At 47.8% G+C, this 22,578-nt stretch overlaps 1 protein-coding gene across 1 annotated transcript; it reads right to left on the bottom strand.

The window, feature by feature from the left end:
• Positions 1-7,141: 7,141 nt before the first annotated feature.
• On the bottom strand, positions 7,142-8,098 carry OR2S2 (olfactory receptor family 2 subfamily S member 2). The gene is given in 1 exon segment (XM_090275909.1): positions 7,142-8,098. A coding segment is annotated over 1 exon segment (957 nt).
• Positions 8,099-22,578: the final 14,480 nt, after the last annotated feature.

A 22,578-nucleotide genomic window follows, 5' to 3' on the forward strand; every position in this document is an offset into this window, starting at 1 on the left:
ACATGGGCAGGAACCGGAAGGAACGGGAAGGAACAAGTCCCTCCCCCAGCCCCAGCGTTCCACTCTCCCTCTAGCACCCCCTGCTGGCAGCGCCCTTCCGGAGCCAGCTGGCAAAAGAGAAATAGCGTTTGGAGTTCGAGCATCGTAAAGCTGAGTTTAGTGGTCCTTTCCCTTATCTGTGGTTTCAGCTACCCTCAGTCAACTACAGTCTAAAAATATTAAGTGAAAATTTTCAAAAATAATTCATAAGTTTTAAATTGTGTTCCCTTCTGAGTAGTGTGATGAAATCTTGTTCCTCTCACCTCATCTCACCCTGGGATGTGAGTCATCCCGTTGTCCGGCGTACTCACGTGGTCCCTGTCTGTTAGACGCTTAGTTGCTAACTCAGGTATCAGAGGGACTGTCTCAGTTTGCAGTGCTTGTGTTCGAATAACCCTTATTTTACTTAGTAATGGCCCCCAAAGCACAAAGGTAATGATGCTGGCAGTTTGGATACGCCTAAGAGAGACCATGAAGTTTTCCTTTAAGTGAAAAGGTGGAAGTTTTTTGCTTAAGGAAAGAAACAATAGCATGCTGAAGTTGCTAAGATTAATGGTAAAAACACATCTCTGATGGATGAAATCATAAAGAAGGACAACAACAGTTATTGCTATTTTGCTGTTGAACCTCAAACTGCAAAAATGACAGCCAGAGTGAGCAATGTGTTTAGTTAAAATGGGAAAGGCATTGCATTTATGGGTGGAAGAAAACAAGTTCCAATTCACAATGATGTGTTGTGCCAGAGACCACTGAGCCTATACAGAGACTTCAGCAAGGAATCCCCTTACGTCTTCACTGCAAGTAAGGGATAGTTCCACAGATTTAGGAATAGGTTTGGACTGAACAATATAAAAATTACTGGAGAGGCTGCATCTGCTAATGAAGTTGCTGCCACATTTCCTGTACAGTTGAAGTTGACTAAGGAGACAGGATAGCATCCAAAGCAAGTCTATAATTGTTACAAAACCAGGCTCTTCTGGAAGAAGATTCTCAACAGAACCTACAGTCATTAAAGTACAAAGGAGGCACCAGGGCATAAATCATGGAAGGGCAGATTAACTCTGGTACTATGTGGCGACGCTGCAGGGCACATGCTAAAGCCAGGTGTAGTGTACAAGGTAAAGAACCCACACACTCTCAAAAATTTCAAAAACAGATGATTGATCCCCCTTCTGAAGTTTGGTCAGAAAGGCCATAGTAACCTAGCACTACGCCACAGTGCCTGCATTGTTCCTCTTACTTCATCTCATCACATAGGCGTTGTATCATCTCACAAAATCACAGTAAGAAGGGTGAGTATAGTAGGATATTTGTTTGTTTATTTATTTATATGTTTTTAGAGAGAGGGGAAAGGAGAAAGAGAGGGAGAGAAACATCACTGTGTGGTTGCCTCTCACTTGCGCCCCCAACTGGGGACCTGACGTGCAACCTAGTCATGTGCCCTGACTGGGAATTGAACCAGTGACACTTGGCTTGCAGGCCGACACTCAATCCACTGAGCCACAGCAGCCAGAGCATTATAGTAGAATATTTTGAGAGAACAGGGAGCTACATTGACATCACTATTTATTTGTTTATTTATTTATTTTAATCCTTACCTTAGGGTATATTTATTGATCTAGAGAGGGAGAGGAAGAGAGAGAGAGAGAGAGAGAAACATTAATGTGAGAAACACTGATCAGTGTACAGAATGATGCTTTAACCAGCTGAGCCACCTAGCCAGGGCTGACACCAATTCAAAAAACAAACAAATAGAAATTTCATGAAACTAAGAAATTGATTTTTAAATTTTTCAAATAACTTTGGGGAATCTGTTGGAATTATTACCTTTTTCCTCCCTTGCCCTGTAAATTGATGAATTATCCTAGCAGATATCCTTAAATTGTTCCACCTTTACATATTTGAAATAAATATCTGGATACAGTATACAGGGTGGGGCAAAGTAGGTTTACAGTCGTTCATTTTGAAAATAATACAATAATTAATAATACAAGAATAAACTCTGTGTTTTGCATACTCACAAGTGTAAACCTACTTTTGCTCCACCCTGTACTGTTCTTTTAACATGTTGCTGAACTCTATTATATATGTATGCACACACACACACACACATTCATACAAAAGTGATATGGGTCTCTGGTTTTCTCCATTGTACCTTCTTTGTCATGTTTTTCACGATTCGGCATCAGTGTTATGCTGGCTTGGTTAAAGGAATTTGGAAGCTATCATTATCGCTGTATGCTCTGTAATTATTTGAACAGTATTAAAACCTTCTGTTCCCAGAATATTTAATGACATTCATCTGTGAAACACTCTGGGCCTGGCATGACAATTTCTCAATTTCTTTCTGGGTGGTTGGTGTCTTTAGGTTGTCTATCTTTTTAATGATTAACTGTGTAATATATTTTTTTCTTAGAATATGTTTTCCCCAAGATTCTAAAATTTATTTCTAAGTATGGAACAAAAATATTCTTATTAAAATTTTCTGATTTTCTGGCAACAATGGTATGGATCCCACTCTAGTTAGGTGGTGACTCTGGATTGGTGAACTCTTGGAGGGTGGAGATGAAGGGCAGTCTGAGCTGGTACAACCCTACCCATCCACCACCTGCCACGTCCATTCTGCCCCCACCCCCACTCCCTGCTTCCACCAAAGAAGATCCACTTTATATTTGGAGTTTCAGCTTAAAGGTTTCATAGGGGTTTTAGTCATTGAATAAAAGCCTGAAAAATAACTGACCCAGAACATGTGAAGTTGAAATAATACATTAGAATAAGTGGAATAACACAATAGTATTCCTGTCCCGCAAAAGAGTTCATTCATTCTGGTCATTTTCATTTGGGGGGTTTAGGAATGGATTCCTATATTTTATGGTCCTATAACAATACTTTTTAAAGAAAGACTGATGACCTAGGTCAATGAGAAATGTCCTCAGTCTTGCTGTCCTTGTTCCTGTTACTGCATCTTGATCTTTTTGAGATCAAGGTCCCTGACTTTGAAAGGCAAGGAATGGGAACTTGGAGGGTGGGAGTGGGGATAGCCATTGTTCCTAGAGAAAATGATTAATGTGATTTCTAACTTAACAATTCAGGATCATGTAATTTGTGATTAAAAGGATATGGCTGCCATTACTGAGAGGGAAAAAGTGGATGGGCACATTCAAAAGTGTTTTTCTGTACCAGTCTGGTCTCAGGTACCTTGGGAGAGACATAGTTAGCTTAGCAGTGCCATTATTATTCCCCCAGTATTTTTAGAAATACGTTCTTCCCGTTGCTGGAGTAAACTAGATGATGCTCTAGACACATTCAGTACCTGCCAGTTGGGTAATGTTGGGTGATTTTAGCACAGGAGGAAGGAATGGGGCTCTTTAGGCTGGAGGGGAATGGATTCAGGGGACCAGAAGAACTAACTTCATATACCATAAGGAAATAAATTAGATGCATTTCATGTAGAGGCACAAAGCTAAATTATAACTGAATGGCAGAAGGTAGTAGAGTATATATATTAACATAATTCAAAGTAGAATGTGCTAGTGTGGCTAAATAAAACAGCTAGAATCTGGAAATATTGAATTCTTTGTCACTGTAGGTGTCCAAGCAGGTACTGAATGAATGGGGTCAGGGATGTTGGAAGGGAATCCCATGTATCACATAAATGGGGTTGAGCAAGAAATCTGAAGCCTCTCATAACAATGGTATTACAGGGCTCCACAAGTGCCTGAAGTTTGTTTGAATGGCCGCTAGGTGTCGCTCCCATATATATGCACTAGCAAGATTGTTTCTTTCCTGGTGCAAAGTAGAAATTAGGAACATGACTAAGATAAAGTGAAATTTTATTAACAAAATGTGCATCCTTATTTCATGAAGTTCATCTTTAATAAATATAAGAAAACCTAATGTCACTTGAAGCAAAAATTTCCAAGATCTGTTCTCAAAATTGGATTCACTTTCTTAATTCTCTTTCTAAATGTTTTCTGATAGTCTCAGGATTTAATATAACTCGCCATAAAACTGCTTTTGTTCATCCACTGCCATCTCTGAATCATTCTATCTTTCATGTCTATTGTTCTAGACAGGAACTGTGTCTTGCTCTTTTTTACATGGCACAAAGCACTGTCTAGCATTCTTATACTACTAATAATACCTTACATTTCTGTTGTGCTTATCATTTACAAAGCATTTATTTAGAGTATCTTATTTCTTTCATGTAAAATCAGGTGGCTAAGTTTTTATTTATTTATTTGTTTATTTTTAAAATATGTTTTATTGATTTTGCTGTTACAGTTGTCCCAATTTCCCTTCCCTCTGCTCCCCTCCACCCAGTGGCCCCCCTTCCTCCAGTTGTCCGCCACTTTTAGTCCATGCCCATTGGCTGTGCATATAGTTCTTCTCAACCTCTTCCTGTCTATTCCATTCCCTCCTACTATGCTTCTTAATTCCTGTACCATCTCCCGCCCTCTCCCTCTTCCCCTTCCCGGCTGACCTCCCCCCAGTATGTTCCCCATACCTATAGATCTTTTCCCACTCTCGTTGGCTTTTTAGTTTGCCTTTGTTTCAATTCCCTAGCTTCTGTTGTTGGTTCTTGTGATGCAATTTTCATTTTAATGTTCATAATTTTGATCCTCCTTCTTCTAAACCAGTCCCTTTAACATCTCATATAATAGTAGTTTGGATCTAATGAACTCCTTCAGTTTTATTTTATCCTGGAAGCATTTTCTCTGCCCTTCTATTCTGAATGACAGTTTCGCTGGATAGAGTATTCGTGGCTGTAGGTTTTTGATTTTCATTACTTTGAATATTTCTTGCCAGTCCCTTCTTGCCTGCAGGATCTCCCTTAAGAAATCAGCTGATAATCTAATTGGGACCCCTTTGTACATGATTCTTTTCTTCTCTCTTGCTGCTTTTAAGATTCTCTCTTTATCTTTAATTTTTGACAATTAGATTAATGTGTCTTGGAGTGGTTCTGCCTGGGTCCAGTTTGTCTGGAACTCTCTGTGCTTCCTGGACCTATAAGTCTATTTCCTTCCCCAAGTGAGAGAAGTTCTGCTTCATTATTTTTTCACATAATTTTTCAATTTCTAGTTCTTCTTCGCCCTCTGGCAATCCTATAATCCGAATATTCGGTCTCTTATAGCTGTCCTGGAGGCTTCTGATCCTCTCTTCACTTTCCTTACTTTTTGTTTCCTCTTTCTGCTCTGGTTGACTGTTTGTTCCTTCCTTATTTTCCGCTTTGTTGATTTGATCTCTGGATTTTATTTCCTCACCACTTGTCTCGTATGTGTTTTTGTTTGTTTCAGTATGAGTGGCTTTCATTCCTTCCCTGTCTTGTTCAATATCTTTTGTTAATTCTGTAAGCCACCTTATGACTATAGCTCTGAACTGAGCCTCTGAAAGGTTTCCTATTTGTTCATCTGTCAGGTTCCTCATCTGCTGCCTGGTGAGCTGCGTCACTGAGATTTCAATCGTTGTCTGCTTCATTTTGTCAGATTTGTGTTTTGCTTTGCTTCCTGGGCAGGCTGTAGGGGGTGGAGCCCCATGTACTCATCACTACCCGGTGACCGGCGGCAGTCCGCAACGTTTTTCACTGCTCTGTGGCACTTTGTGTGGGGGGTGGCAGTCCAAGATAAATTCCTGCCGTTATTCTCCGCTGGGAGACTGGGATTTGTCATCCCGCCCTCTGGGCCTCTCCCTCCGAGGCAATGGGAGGGGGGCTGCCTTTCCCAGTGTTGGGGTAGCGAGCTGCCGGGACTCGACTGCAGCCGGGATAGCTCCCCCTGCCACTATCCCCGGAGCTACCACAAACAGCACGCCCGACCTTTCCGTTCCAGTTCTGATTTTGCCCCTCCTACCCATCCGGATGAGCACCGCTGGTTTATAACTTCATACATTGGGCTTCCATGTAGTTTTATTTTCTGGAATTTCTGGTTATCTTTTGTTTTGAGGTCGTTGTATTCCTTTCTAGTTGTAGAGGGAGACCAAGCATGTCTGTCTAAGCCTCCACCTTGGCTGGAAGTCCTGAGGGGAAACCAGGTGGCTAAGTTTTAAAATGTGAATAAATAGGAGGAAGAAGGCTAAGCACCGGCCCCAAGGTCATAATTTAAAAATAGGTAAGAAAATGCTCCCCATTTTTATTGTGCTGAACTATGGAGATTGAGGAAATGCTACAGACTTTATATATACTGGACATTCACGGTGTACTTTAGCATGCTAAAGGCTCTGAGAACTCCTGGAGCAAAGAGACCTGTCAAACTTTAGCTCCCAAAGTCTTCAAACAGATTTAGTCACTATGTATCTTTCTCTTTCTCTTTTCTTTTTTTCTTTCCTTTTCTTTTTCTTTACTTCCTTCCTCTTTCTCTCTTTCCTTCCTTCCCTTAGTCCTTCCCTCTCTCCTCCCTTCCTAGCACCTATTTTTTTTTTCAGAATGCAAATTATTAGCTAACAGAATACTAGCTTTTCTGTTGGGAATTGCTACAAGTGATAATATCAATTTCACACTATACACCTTGATTTTAATTACTTTACTAGCAGTGTTTCATAATGCACAATGCATCAAGAAAAAAATAGCATCAATTTTTTACATCATTGAAAAGAAATTCAGTTTATCAAGAGATTATTCCCACCAAAAACCTGTATATGGAGACTTTGTCTCTTTTTAACACTTCAGGCAAACTGACTTAAATAAACAAAAGCCCAAAGTAAGAGTTTTCACTTTCTTTGCATTCCTCTGACTCTCTTGGTGAATCTAGTTGGGGTGGCAACATTGCCGTGAGAGCCAGCTCACTTTCCTGCACTCACTCTACAGCATAGACGCAGTGAGGGCCATTCAACTTGCTGGAATGGTTCCTGTCTCCCTGGTTTCACCATGTATCCAGAATGCCTTCATACATTCAGTTAGAGTATTATTGTCTGGCATCTTCTCAAGCTGTCAGACAAATGACCAAAATTCAGGATATACACTTGCAAAAGTTAAGCATTCCCTGAAAATGAGCTTAGGAGTGAGAAACCATTCCAGTTAACTTGATTTGGCTTGAAATGGCAGCTATAATGACGGGAGTCCTTACTTTCACAGGAGTGAGAGCAACAGAGGGCCCCTCCTTCATCACTAGCTGATGTGTTTCTGAGCCACAAGGTTCCTCACAGCAGCCTTCACGTCCTTGTTCCTGAGGCTGTAGATGATGGGGTTGAGCATGGGGGTCACCACCCCATAAAAGAGGGGGATGAGCTTGTCTGAAAGGTCCTGCTCGTCTGCTCCCAGGGCATTCTTAGACTTGGGCTTCCCATACATGAAAAATAAGGTCCCATAGAATATGACTACCACAGTAAGGTGGGCAGAGCAGGTAGAGAAGGCCTTTTTTCTCCCCTCAGCTGAGGGGATCCTCAGGATGGTAATGACGATGAGCACATAAGAGAAGGAGATGAATAGAACTGGGACCACCAAGAAGATCACATTTGTCACCCCCAGGCTGATCACATTGATGGAGATGTCAGCATAGGCCAACTTCAGGACAGCCAGGATCTCACAGGTGATGTGGTTGATGATGTTGTCCCCACAGAAGGGCAGCTGAATTGTCAAGGTTGTGTGTACCATAGAAGCAGCACCACCAATAGCCCAGGAGCCAGCAGCCATGGGCATGTAGGCAGCCTTACTCATGATCATGGGGTATCTAAGAGGATTGCAGATGGCCACGTAGCGATCGAATGCCATCATGCTCAGGAGCACACACTCTGTCCCTGCCATGGCAAACGAGAGAAACATCTGCACGCCACAGGCTGAGACGGAGATGGTTTACTGAGGGGTCAGGAAGCCATCCAGGGCCAGAGGGACTGAGGAGGTTGTGTAGCAGATGTCCAGGAAGGAGAGGTTCCCCAGGAAGAAGTACATGGGCGTGTGCAGATTGGAGTCAAGGACAGTCACCAGGATGAGGAGCCCATTGCCCAGCAGGATCACCAGGTACATCAGCAGGATCAGCACAAAGAATATTTTCTCCAGCTTTGGGTAGGCTGAGAGGCCCAGGAGAATAAATCCTACCATGGGGGAGGTCTTATTGGAATTTTCCATGTGATATCACCTCCGTCATCAGTAAAGTACAAAGCAGTACATCAGGCTTACCAGAGAGGAGTCCCAGGTATCTCATATGCGGCCAAGTCCCTGCCACATAATAGGAGAGCATATGTGTGTAAGAGAAAAACATCTGAGAGAGACAGTAGAGGTGTCATTAGTTCTTTAAAGCAGAGAAAGTCAGAGCTGGAACAGAGTTTAGAGAGATAAAATTTGAACCCAGCAGAGTTAATCCCCAGTTAAGGAGGTCTTTTCTTCTGCATTATGATTAACAACTGGAAAATGCTATGAATTATTTCTTTTAATGTAAATGCATTGAAACGTTATTTAATCTGAGCTTTCTTAGATTCTCAGAGAGGTAAAACCCCAAGTTGATCCAGTTCTTAGAAACAGCAAACTTTCAAGCTTCTGTAAACTTTAATTGCATTTGGAAGGAACTTGTATAAAAGTGTTAATCCACATCCAGGCAGAAACAAGCCTAAGTAAAGGCTCAGGCATAAGGAGGATTACTTCTTAAATCGGCCCGCCATTAGCGACCCAGACTTGACTGTTTTCAGCAGTGGCATCTGCCCTTTTTAGATGTGATTGATAGTAATATATGGTAAGAACTTTATGAAGTCAACACAAGGATTAACTGGGGTGACTGAACCCACAGGACAAGATGACAACTATGCACCTTACTGACCAGGTCACTCAATTATATATTAAGAACCACACTAATCAGAACTATCAGATATTAGGGGATACACATTAACTTATAATCTATCTCACTACGGAATTTTTTTCCTTTGTCTTTTTGTGTTTATATTTTATTCTTGTGTAGTATTCTGGCTCTCCCACCCTATTCTTGTGTTCCACACAGATGGCATATAGGAAGACCTGTATGCCTTTGCGTAGAGGATTGCTAGTCTCTTACCTATAATTACCCAGATTCTAAATTCAGAATCCTCATTGATCATATTTCTATAGCTCCTTCTTAATTTCAGTGGGGTGTGTGTGTATGTGTGTGTGTGTGTGTGTGTGTGTGTGTGTGTGTGTGTGTAAGAGAGAGAGAGAGGGCGAGTGAGTGGATGATGGAAGATGAGTGGTTAATACTAATGAGCATCTACTTTGTGCCATATTCTTTGAAATGTCCCATGGAAAAAATATTGCCATTCAAGTTTCATAAATGAAGTAAACAAAGCTTGGGGGAGCTAAGGATTTTGCTCTGTGGGATTGGATTGCAGAGCTGGGGTTGGGTTGTAGGTCCCAATTCTGAGTTATTTCCATCAGATAACTGCCCCACTCTCTTGGTGCTCAGATTTTTGAAAGATTTCCTCTCCCCAATACCAGCTCTGTGTATTCTCGGACCTGTCTCATGGTCTGTCCAGCACCCTCTCTCTTCTCTTGTGACGGAGACTGGATGTCAAATGTGCTGCCAGGCAGTGCAGCTCCCTCCCCTGTGAACAGAGCCCAAGGTTTCTCTACCTCAACACTACTGACACTTCTGGCTGCAGAATTTTTTATTGCAGAGGGCTATCCTGTGCCTCACAAGATGTTTAGTCGCAGCACTCCTGGCCTCTGCTCACCAGTTGCCAGCTCCCTGAGCTGTAACAACCAAAAATGTCTCCAGACATTGCCAAATGTTTCCAGAAGGAGAAGGGAGTGCAAAATTGTGTCCAGGAGAGAACCATGGATCTAACCCAGCAGATGTTTCCCCATATGCCATTATGGGTTCCACTGTCTTTCATGTGCAAGCTTATTACCCTCCCCCCATCCCTCAATACAGCACATCAGGGTGGCCCTGCTCAGTGCAGGCCCACTCTGGGCGCTCCACCGCGAAGTTCTGCCCCAGCTTATCACACATTCCTCCCAGTGGCTCTCCCAGCTCCTCCGGAAAATGGAAAGTAAACATTACAGTCAGTGGTGCAAAGAAGATTGAATTGGTACAAGGACATGCTATGGTCATAGAGGCCAAGGAAAGTGGGTTCTGTTAGAGAAGCCATCCTGTCCCCTCTCATCAGACAACCTCACGTGCACAGAAGCTTCTTCCTATGAGCAGTGTGGTGTGGGCATGAGTGATGTGCAGGATTTGACCCACAGAAGGGCTGTGTCCATGGACATCGTAGTGTCTGTGATGTGAAAATTCCCGAATAAAAGCTGGTTCAGTTGGAATGAACTGAACACTGGGAAGACCTTGCACCTGGAACCCAGGGGTGTGGGACCTGCTCCTGTGTGACATAGCTATTCTGTGTAGTTGGAGCAAGCCCCTGCTCCCCCTAGGACTCACTTTCCCCAACTGCACCGCAAGAAGGCTGAATCAGGCGCTTGCTTCCCAGGCATTCCAACTCTGTCATGGACTGCCTGGAGCAGTGCCCAGCAGGGAGGGAGCAGTCCTAGGTAAAGGTGGCTGCACCCTCCTCTGTGTGTGTGTGTGTTTTGGGGAGATCTGAATTTTTGGTTTCACATGAAGGAATGTCAGCAGGAAATATAGGGCATGTCAGGCTTGGTTGGGGACTCAGGATGGAAGACAATAGCTCTGATACACACATGAGAGGAGGCAGAGGAGGGGAAGGGAGGGGAAGGAGTTGGGCAGGAGGCAGCAGGGAGAGCAAGGAGGGGAAGTGAAAGTTTTACCTTTGTGGCTGCATCCTGCAGATTTGGTGCCTTGGCTTGTCCTAAGGACTGGGTCTCACTATGGTCTCTTCCCTGCCTCCTGGAGCCAGCAAGCAGCTGAAAAGTGGAAGGGAACACAGTGTGTCAAAAGAGCCCCATACACTCTAATAGCACCCTTTCTGGAGAGCAGTTTGCTAGAAGAAGGAAAAACCCCTAAAACCCATCACCGCATCAATTCCATGTCTAGGAAGAATTCTAAGGAATCAATGAGAGTGGAGGGCCAATACCTCTCAATAAAGAGCTTCATGACAACAATATTTGTGAGTGAAAATAGGAAACAAAATACCTGTCTACCAATAAATGCTTAAGTAATAATTCCATTTCATATAATGGAATATTAGGCAGACATTCAAGTTATATTTATAATTTTTACACTATAATAATATTATTACACTATAATGATAAATTAAAAGGGAGAATACAAAATTGTACACACTTATGACCTCTAAGGGGTAAATGATATATGTGAATAAAAGCAACTGGAAAGAAAGTATAGCAAAATCAAGATGGGAGGATTCCTCTTCGTACCTCTTCAGTATTACCAATCATCGTCATCGGCAGCCGTCCGTCTCGAGAGACGATGGCGTAGCTTCTTGAGAGTCTATCTGCACCGCCGAGAATGGCTGTGCAGTCCGACTCGGGAGTGACAATCCCTGCCGCACTTGTTACAGGTGAAGGCAGATGACTGTTGTTGCTGCTGTTGACGCTACTTCCGCCTCGATCTTTTCTGGACCGCCTCCTCGTTGCGCGCAGCCTCTGCGCGTGACGTACCTTGCCTGACCGTGAGCCTCCAGGCTAGGCAGTCGTCTGTTTGAACTTCCCATGTGTTGAGATTGATGGAGCATTGTGTCATATCCTTTTTGCAGATGTCTTTGAACCGCAGTTTTGGGCGCCCTGTCATCCTCTGGCCTTCTGCTAGCTCGCCGTAGAGGAGGTCTTTGGGAATACGGCCTGCATCCATTCTTTTGACATGGCCGAGCCACCTGAGGCGTCTCTCACTAAGAACTGCATGCAAACTGCTCATGTTGGCTCGCTTCAGCGCCTCGGTGTTGGGGACCTTATCCTGCCAGGCGACATGCAGGACGCGTCGCAGGCACCTCATGTGGAAGCTGTTGAGTTTCCTTTCGTGCCTTGCGTAGGTGGTCCACGTCTCGCTGCCATAGAGGAGAGTGCTGAGTACGCAGGCTTGGTAGATGCGCAGTCTGGTTTTCTCAGTGAGGCTGGAATTGTTCCACGCTCGCCAGTTCAGTTTGGCCATAACTGTGGCTGCCCTGGCGATTCTCCAATTGACCTCCAAGTCGACTGACAGAGAGCCCGAGATGGTGGACCCGAGGTAAGTGAAATCGTTGACAACCTCCAGGATGTATCCGTCGATGGTGATGCATGGGGGAGTCCCCGTGCCTTGAGCCATAACATTCGTCTTCGTCAGGCTGATGGCTAGTCCGAACTCCTTGCATGCGTGGGAAAGGCAAGTGACTAGCTGCTGGAGTCCCTCTTCGGAGTGTGATGTCAAGGCTGTGTCGTCGGCGAAGAACATCTCACGGATGAGCACCTCTTTGACTTTGGTCTTGGCTCGTAGACGGGCCAGGTTGTAGAGCTTGCCATCGGATCTGGTGTGAATGAAGACACCCTCGCTGCAGTCCTTAAAGGCGTATTGGAGGAGCATGGAGAAGAAGATTCCGAACAGCGTAGGCGCGAGGACGCAGCCCTGCTTTACTCCGCTGCTGACTGGGAAGGCCTCAGAGGTTGCGCCATTGTAGGACACCGTGCTGTGCATGTTGTCGTGAAAGGACATGACCACAGCAAGCAGATGTGGTGGACAGCCAATCTTCCGTAGCAAGCTGAAGAGTCCGCTTCGACTGACCAGATCAAACGCTTTCGTGAGGTCGATAAAGGCGAGGTAGAGTGGTTTATGCTGCTCATGACACTTCTCCTGCAGCTGGCGTAGGGAGAAGATCATGTCCACTGTTGATCGGCCAGCTCTGAAGCCACACTGGGACTCTGGGTAGACGCGGGAAGCAAGGGTCTGCAGGCGGGCAAGAGCGACCCGGGCGAATACTTTGCCGACGACGCTGAGGAGAGAGATGCCCCGGTAGTTGTTGCAGTCGCTGCAGTCTCCTTTGTTCTTGTACATGGTGATAATGTTGGCGTCTCTCATATCCTGGGGGATGTAACCCTCCTTCCAGCAGAGACAGAGTAGATGGTGGAGCGGCTGTAGCAGGACTGGTTTCCCGCTCTTTAGGATTTCTGGAGGGATTCCGTCGCTTCCTGGTGCTTTCCCGCAAGCGAGGCGGTCGATGGCTTTGCCGAGCTCTGCCGCAGTAGGTGGGGTGTCTAGCTCCTCCATGACTGGTAGGTCTGGGATGGCGTTAAGAGCAGTGTCTGTTACGGTGTTCCTCGTCGCGTACAGCTTGAGGTAGTGCTCGGTCCACCGCCGCATTTGCTGTTCCTGGTCAGTGATGACCTCACCTGTCTTGGACTTAAGGGGGGCGATCTTGGAGGGGATTGGGCCTGTTGCCTTCTTGATACCCTCATACATTCCTCGTGCGTTGCCTATATCGGCGGCTTCCTGGATGCTTCTGCACAGGTTTAGCCAATAGGTGTTGACACAGTGGCGGGCGGTCTTCTGGACTTTGTTCCTGGCAGTCCGTAGAGCTTGAAGTGTACTGGGAGTGGGCGTGGCCTTGTAAGCCAGTAGGGCCTTCCTCTTAGCCTCGATCACGGGTTCCATTTCTTCCCAGTGAGCCTCGTACCAGTCAGCGTTCTTCCGCTCTTTCTTCCCGTAAGCAATAATGGCGGAGTTGTATATGGCGTCGCGGAGACGTGGCCAATTGGATTCGCTAATGTCATCTGCCGCCATTCCCTCGCCGAGTGCATCTTCCATCCTGTTGATGAATTGCTGGGTCTTAACTGGGTTGCTGGCACAACTGGTGTTGATGCGTGGGCAACCCTTCATCTTGGAGTGGTGCAACCTCTACGGCATTATGCGCACCTTGCTTACCACGAGGGCATGGTCCGTGTCGCAGTCTGCACTGTGGTAGCTGCGGGTGAGGAGGGTGCTGCCAATATCCGTTCTTCTGGTGATGACGAGGTCAAGCTGGTGCCAGTGGCGGGAGCGGGGGTGCCTCCATGACACCTGGTGGATCTCTTTGCACTTGAAGAATGTGTTTGTCACGCACAGGCCGTGGTGACACAAAAGCTCAAGCAGTCGCTGACCATTCTCATTGATCTTTCCTCTCCCAAAGTTTCCGAGGCAGGTGGGCTAGGCCATGTGGTCGGCTCCTACTCTTGCGTTGAAGTCTCCAAGGAGATAAAGAGCGTTACTTCTGGGGATCTTGGATAACGCTTCGTCCAGTGCATGGTAGAACTGTTCTTTCTCTTCAGTGGTGGCGCAGAGGGTTGGGGCATACGCGCTAAGAATGCTGACTGGGCCGAAAGTTGTTGACAATCGGAGGGTAAGTAATCTCTCTGTGCCTCCTGTGGGTGGCTCTATGGAGTTAACAAGCGTGTTCTTCACAGCAAACCCAACACCGTGCTGTCTTGGTTGGTCCGGAGACTTCCCTTGCCAGTAGAAGGTGTAGTTGGTTTCTCTGATAGTTCCGTTGTCGGCCAACCGGGTCTCCTGTAGAGCCGCAATGTCGATGTTTAGTCATGCCAGTTCCCTGTCGATGACGGCGGTTTTCCTGGCACCATTGATCCACGGAAGGTCTGCAGTAAGTCCGGGACACATGGTCCTGATGTTCCAGCTAGCGAGGCGAAGAGCTGGAGGCTTCTTTCTTGTTGTTTGCTTGGAATTGCCTGGTGCGAGTGTTTTGTGGCCCACTTTTCAAGAGATGCCTCTCTGATCCCCACGCACCCAGTGGGGCAGGTGAGCCATGGCGAGACGGCACCTAATTGGCTGGGGGCTGCCCAGCTTGAGGCAGGCGGTAGCTGTCCAGTGAGGTGCGATGACCTCTCCCACCATCAGAGGAGACCCCTGGTGCTCGTTTCCTTCGCCAATCGGATGAGCTTATAACCGGTAACTGTCTCCTCCCGTGTTGAGTCGACATCTTGCGATGACGCTGGAGTGTCCTCTCCAGTGAAGCTACAAAGCCTGGGCAGGGTGATATGGAGGGCCAGCTGTTGCCCATGCAGCAGACCCCCCCCCTCTTCACAGCTGAAGGATCCAAGGGGAAAGACAGAGTCAATACAGCTTGGCTTCAGGTGCGCCGCAGGAGTTGCCGGTGTTGACTACAACGTCAAACCGCCTTAGGGACTCCGGCTCCGGATTTTCTGTCGGGGTTTACTCCCTTAGCCTTTCCCCTGAGGAGGTATGCCGCAAGGCAGCGGAGGTTTGGAGTCAGAGTTTCCCTTCTCCTTAGCCTTTCCCCTGAAGAGGTATGCCGCAAGGCAGCGGAGGTTTTTTGGAGTCAGAGTTTTCCTTCTCTGATGTGCCCTGACTGGAAGATTGAACCAGCGACACTTAGCTCGCAGGCCGACGCTCAATCCACTGAGCCAAACCAGCCAGGGAGATCATAGGCTTAAATACAGACATAATTTAGTTAGTATCTCCTATAGTCCAGGCATCGGGTTGAGTGCTTTAAACACATTAACTCATTAATTTTACAATAATATTGTTTTAGAGATATTTATTATCCCCACTTTACAGTTGAAAGAGCCATGACTCAAAACAGGGACATGATTGTTCATGTGTTAATGCCTCACAGATGCTTGGTGCCCAGAGCTGAGAGCTGCACCTAGACAGGCTCTCAGGTGGCAGACTCGTAGCAGGGAAGGTCTCTGAATTCCCACACGTCCAGAAATCACGCACAGTCATTGAATTGTTAGGCAGGAGCCAGAGTTTGGCCATCAGAACTGTGTCCCCTTGGGGGTCACCCTGGGGGAGAGACTTACATCTGAGTTTGGGAGATTGCAAAGTGCTGACATTTTCAGATTGCATATTGATATAAGTGCGGCCATTGCCACAATTCTGTATTGTCCAGCTTGCCCTGGTGGTTTCCCAGTCTGTTGAGATTTTGTGCCATCCTTCCAGTGTATAGACGCTGGGCATTACCCTATCAGAGGGTTTTGTACAGGGGCCCAAGAGGCAGTCTCAGAGAACCAAGAGGTTCAATGATCTGGGACTCAGAAGCAGCTGGAATGGGCTACAGTGGTAGAGCTATGGAGCAACCAGAATATTTAGGAACCTTCGCTATGGGTCAACCCATGCGCACTGCACGTAAGAGAAAGGAATGGGCATAATAAAGTTTAACAGTGGAAATCATCTGAAAGTGAATCTTTTATACTTACAAGGATATAGAGCAATAGGTGGCATTAGAGAGGTTTGATGATTTTGAAGAAATACATTTGAAGATATATCTCAGTTAAATCAGCAAAATTAGAAATTAATAAGCATGGAACTTTAAAATAAAATAAAATATTACCATGGAACTTTAACTCCACTTCCAGGGTGAGGGAGATATGTGGCAAAATTGAGATATCCTGAGAAGTATAATGTTAAAAGATCAAAAAGAGATGCTGATGTGATACAAATATTACTAAATAAGAGAAGAAGCTATAACTTTTGGGATAAGTTAATACATATACTAAGTTCAAGAAACAGTTACTAATAGCACATCTAGGAGAATTGAAGGGAAGAAGTGTGTTATCATTCCCTTTTATAGATTAGAACAGGCCCCAGAACCTGCACAACTAGTGGACAGCAACAGACCATGTCAGAGCACCATCACCCGACCACCTCCATAAGTGATACACTCAAAGGACAGACTCAGTGGACACCAGAGCCCTGCTGAAGTAGTTCTGCTCTGTGGAGTGGACCTATGCACAGCTGACCCCACAGTGGTTAGAGGTTGGTGGTCATTACACATACCCAGTCCTTATAGCTGAGCAGCCTGGCTAAATCCCTCCCATTGATCTGCCAATAGCAATCAAGTATCAACTATAAGAGAAGGGTGTACACAGCCCACATGGTGGGCACACCTTGAGTGCCCAGCTTGAATAATAGGGGAGGCTGTGCCACTGGACCCTATAGGAGACTTACTATATCAGGCCACCCTTCCAAGCCAGGGAGTCATGGCAGCTCTTCCTAATATATAGAAGCAAACCCAGGGAGATAGCCAAAATGAGGAGTCAAAGAAACATGGCACAAATGAAAGAACAGAATAAAACTCCAGAAAAAGAACTAAACAAAATGGGGGCAAGCAATCAATTAGATGCAGAGTTCAAAACACTGGTTATAAGGATATTCAGTGAATTTAATGAGAACATCAATAGCATAAAAAAGAGCATGAAAACCATAATAAAGAACCAGTCAGAAATGAAGGATACATTAACTGAAATTTAAAAAATACAGTGTATAGAAAATCAAAAGTAGAGTAGAAGAAGCTGAGAATCAAATCAGCTATTTAGAATATAAGGAAGCAAAAACAAAACAAAACAAAACAAAACAAAAAAACACCCAGTCAGAACAACATGAAGAAAAAAGTATCTAAAAATATGAAGATAGTATATGGAGCCTCTGGGGCAACTTCAAGCATACCAATATCCTCATCATGATGGTGCCAGAAGGAGAAGAGAGAAAGCAAAAAATAGAAAACCTATTTGAGAAAATAATAATAGTAAACTTCCTTAACTTGGTGAAGGAAATGGGCATACAATCTAGGAAATACAGAAAGTCCCAAACAAGATGAACTCAAGAAGGTCCACATCATAGTTAAAATGACAAGGCTTAAAGGCAAGAAGCAAATCCTAAAAGCTATGTGCCATAGTTATGTAAAATATAACATTAGGGGACACTGGGTAAAGGGAATATGGAAATTCTCTGTATTCACTTTACATCTCTTGATAAACCTAAAATTATTCCAAGAAAAAAATTTAATCACATTAAAAGGAAAGGAAATGTTTTCTTTCCTTTGGTTCAGAAATCTTTCAAGGAGAAAGTTTCCAATGTTATCAAATCTGGAAGCTTGAGAACCCAAACTTAGGTTTCCTTTTACATTTAGATTTGTACTGTGCTTAAAATGCCTGAAGCACTTTTGTATCCATTTCTTTTGCTCAGCAGCCCCGTTGAATGTGGCAGGTGTCACGATATCCATTTACCACAGAGAAACCAGGGCTCAGAGACCCCAGGCCACTGGCCTGGCAGTGCCCGGCTGAGCTGGGACATCAGCCCAGGCATCCTGGCTCCTCACCCTCGGAACCCCACCCCAGTCACTGAATAACAACTCCAAGCCTGTCACAAACAGGTGCCACGCAGGGCTCCTCAGTCCTTGGCTGCTTATGCATGTCCTCCAGTCTTGTCAGGCGGGACTCAGAAGGGATCCCAGCTCTCCTCTCCCAGGCCTGAGCCCCGCCCTGGGGGCGTAACAGGTATGTCCCCTTCCCTTCCTAAATCTCCCGGCACCCCTCTGCAAGTGTCTGCCTCGGTGACTCCCAGCAGCCAGGGGTCCTGTGAAAGAGGCATCGGATCACATCGCTGTCCTGCTCTGCACCTTCAGGGGCTCCCCCTCCCACTCAGGGCCACAGCCAGCATCTCCGCGGTGCACGGGGGTCCCCTGCACCCTGGGCTCAGCCTCCTCTCCAGCTCACTCTCGCCTCCCTCAACTGCGCTCCAGCCGCACTGAAAACCACAGCGTCCCTGCATCAGGGCAGCTGCTCTTCGCGCAGCCTGGAGGGCTCTTCCCCAGTACCTGTGAGGCTCGCTGCCCCACTCATTCCAGTCTCTCCCCACAGGGCGCCCCTGCAGCAAAGCCTGGCCCCGTACCCCGTGGAAGGCACAGCCGGCAGCCGTCACTCCTGCTCAAACCCCCTCCCTAGTACTTACCTCTCGTTAGTGCCTATTTATCTTTGGGATCTTGTCTATCACTGCTCACAGGAAGGACAAACTCATGGAGGACAGGGAGTTCCCTGTTTTATCCCCTGTGCTGTGGAGCACCTTGAGTGGTAGGAACTTAGCAGATAGTTCAATGTTGATTAAATAAATAAATAAAATTCTCTTTCAGAGAGGCCATTTCCGTCACCTACTCGCGGCACATAAATTAAATTAAATCTACCCCATGCTTGTCTCTCACAGCACCCTGCTGTTTCCTTCACGTGGGTGCCGTGACTCCTGTTTAAATGTCAGCTTGTACTTTGTTCCCATCTTCCTCCCTGGCTAGTATAAAAGCTCCCTGAGAGCAGACACCATGTCTGTTATATTCTTGCTCCAAGTACCAAGCACAGCTCTGGACACACCAGAGGTGCTCATCTGTCACTATGCAGCAGACTTGACAGGTTTTGCACATCTTAGTTATAAAATTGGGGGGGGGTTGGTATGCGTGTACACACACACACACACACACACACACACACACACACACACACACCAGTGTAGCTGTTCCAGGGCCAGGGGGTGAGATGTGGCCCCTACAAGTGAAAACAGGCGGGAGCACATTGGGGGGTGGTGTGGCAGTCTTCCCCTCACTGCTTCTGATGTCAGACCATCGTTCCCTCGGCACGTCCAGCCTCTCACAGTGAATCCAGAACCTCCGAGTCTGGGGCTCCAGGGACCAGATGTCTCCAGGGATCTTCAGCTGCCACATCCAGGAGAAAGAAAAATCCCCTACCTCCCTTTCTGAGTCTGGTTTTTAAAGACTGTTTGTTTCAAAGGCTCACCACTCAAATACCAGGGTTGAGATCCAGGAGGGTGGACACGAGGGAGTCAGGGAGGGAAGAAGAGAACCCCTGCTCTCCCTGGGGTAACAGGCAGCTGCTGGGGACGGAGAGCCTGCGCACACTCACACACATGCAGCCATGTACAAGCATGCTGAATATGGCAAGGACACGAGACGCTGCAGTTTGGCCCCAGTGGGCTGATCTCTGGGCTGAGCACAGCCCCGCATGGTCTTCCACTTGTGAAAGCTGACCTTCTACCACAGGCTGTTCAGGCTCCTGGTGGGAAAACTCTGTGCCTGGTACCAGGATTTGCACCCCTCAGAGACCATGAAATGAGCAGTTGGGTCCTTCCTTCACTGACTGCCTGAGAACACCCAGGGCCTCTCCTGGCCCAGGCCAAATCACAGGCAAGCGAGAGAGACAGAGACCAGAGACGAGAGACGAGAGACAGAGAGAGAGAGAGAGAGGGAAAGGAAGGAAGGAAAAGAATAAAGAAGGAGGAGAGAAAAAAGAAGGAAGGAAGAAAAGAAAGAAAGAAAGAAAGAAAGAAAGAAAGAAAGAAAGAAAGAAAGAGAAAGAAAGAAAAGAAAGAAAGAAAGAAAGAAAGAGAAAGAAAGAAAAGAAAGAAAGAAAGAAAGAAAGAAAGAAAAGGAAGAAAGAAAGAAGAAAGAAAGAAAGAAAGAAAGAAAGAAAGAAAGAAAGAAAGAAAGAAAGAAAGAAAGAAAGAAAGAAAGAAAGAAAAAGAAAGAAAGAAAGAAAGAAAGAAAGAGAAAAGGAAGAAAGAAAGAAAAGCCAAGAACAGGGCAATGAAAACGAAAGCTCCGAGCCAGAGTCAGGAGGAAATAAATACCACACCATATGAGACGTGACTGCTCTCCGCTTCACATGTTACACTTGCGGCCCAGGTGAAGGACTTTGATTTCAGCTCTTGAATATGAGCTCTTCTTTCCACGGTAGCTTCTCCTCTGTAAGCAAGACTCCTCCACGAGGACCGGGTTTATTTCAACAAGGATGCTGCAGCGCTGCAGATGGAACCCAACCCTGAAAACACTGGCCACTCCTACAGTTCCAGCACACGTTAAACTCTCTGGGTTGGGGGGGCTCAACCCAAACCTGCCCTGCCTCCAGAAGGCCACTGCCCTATCCCCACCTTTCCACATTCAAAATGTAACCCATCTTGACTGCCTAGTGACGTCTCACCTCCTGCCCCTCACTCATATCCCAAAGTTCCCCTCTGATGCAGCAAAACTCAGATCCAAGGTCCCCAACTACTCTGGGGGAGGGATGCAAATCCTAGAGGGCCCGCAAAGGCCCTGGGCTCAGTTTAGAGACTCCCACATGGTACGAACTCAGTAAATGTGGGCTCCCCTTGATGCCAGTGGGACAGGATGATGCTCCTGTGGGTAGCTCCACTCAACCACACGCCAATGCGAAAGTGACCACGCGGCCCCACTCATCAAGACACCACCGCGGACCTGACAGCGCAGACCCACTCACTCACAAGGCAGCGCAGACGTGATTCACCAGATCCGCTGACCCAGACTACGGCTTGGACGTGACCACGCACCCTCTGAACTCCTCTACAGAGCAGAAGTGACCGCGCAGGCCCACTCAAGCACACGCCAGTGCTGAAGTGACCGCGCGACCCCGCTCACCCACATGCCAGCGCGGACGTGACCGCGCAACCCCTCTTACCCACAGGCAAGCGCGAACTTGACCAGGCAGCCCCGCTCACCCAGGCGCCAGCGCTGATGTGACAGCGGGGCCCCGCTAACCCACACGCCAGCGCGGACGTGACCGCGCAACCCCACTTACACACTGCCAGCGCGGACGTGACCGCGCAACCCCACTTACCCACTGCCAGCGCGGACGTGACCGCGCAACCCCACTTACCCACTGCCAGAGCGGACGTGACTGCGCAACCCCGCTTACCCACAGGCAAGCGCGAACTTGACCTGGCAGCCCCGCTCACGCAGGCGCCAGCGCTGATGTGACAGCGGGGCCCCGCTAACGCACACGCCAGCCCGGACGTGACCGTGAGGCCCCGCTCATGCGGACGCGAGCGCGGACGTGAGCGCGCGGCCAGACCCGCTCACGACGACGCCAGCGCGGATGTGGTCGCGCGGCCTTGCTAACGGTCATGCCACCGCGGACGTGATTCCCGAGACCCGTTCACCCAGACGCCGGCGCACCGTGACCGCGCAGCCCCTGATGTCCTCTACAGAGCAGAAGTGACCGCGCAGCCCCACTCACCTACACGCCAGCGCGGACGTGACCGAGCAGCCCCGCTCACCCAGGCGACAGCGCAGATGTGACAACGGGGCCCCGCTCACCCACACGCCAGCGCGGACGTGACAGCGGGTTCCCGCTCACCCAAACGCCAGCTCTGAGGTGACCACACAGCCCCGCTCACCCAGGCGCCAGCGCGGACGTGATTCCGCAGACCCGCTGACACAGACGCCAGCGCGGAAGTGACTGAGCAGCCCCGCTCACGCACAGGTCGGCGCACCGTGACCGCGCAGCCCCTGATCTCCTCTACAGAGCAGAAGTGCCCGCGCAGCCCCACTCACCCACACGCCAGCACAGAGGTGACCGGGCAGCCCCGATCACACAGGCGCCAGCGCGGACGTGACCGCACAGCACCGCTCACCCAGGCGCCAGCGCGGACGTGATTCCCCGGGACCGCTGCCCCACACGCCAGCGCTGACATGACCAGGTAGCCCTGCTCACGCAGGCGCCAGCGCGGAAGTGACAGCGTGGCCCCGCTAACCCACACGCCAGCGCGGACGTGACCGCGCAACCCCGCTTACCCACAAGCAAGCGCGAACTTGACAGGGCAGCCCCGCTCACCCAGGCGCCAGCACGGATATGACAGCGGGGCCCCGCTAACCCACACGACAGCGCGGACGTGACCGCGCAACCCCACTTACCCACTGCCTGTGCGGACGTGACCGTGAGGTCCCATTTACCCACACCCCAGTGCGGACGTGACTGGGCAGCCCGGTTCACCCACAGGCAAGCGCGGATCTGACAGAGCAGCCCCGCTCACCCACACGCCAGCGCGAACGTGACCGTGAGGCCCCGCTCATGCGGACGCGAGCGCGGACGTGAGCGCGCGGCCAGACCCGCTCACGACGACGCCAGCGCGGATGTGGCCGCGCGGCCTTGCTAAC

Source organism: Furipterus horrens, unplaced genomic scaffold (genome assembly GCF_987537825.1).
Source record: "Furipterus horrens unplaced genomic scaffold, mFurHor1.1.pri manual_scaffold_4, whole genome shotgun sequence".
Classification (NCBI taxonomy): Eukaryota; Metazoa; Chordata; class Mammalia; order Chiroptera; family Furipteridae; genus Furipterus; species Furipterus horrens.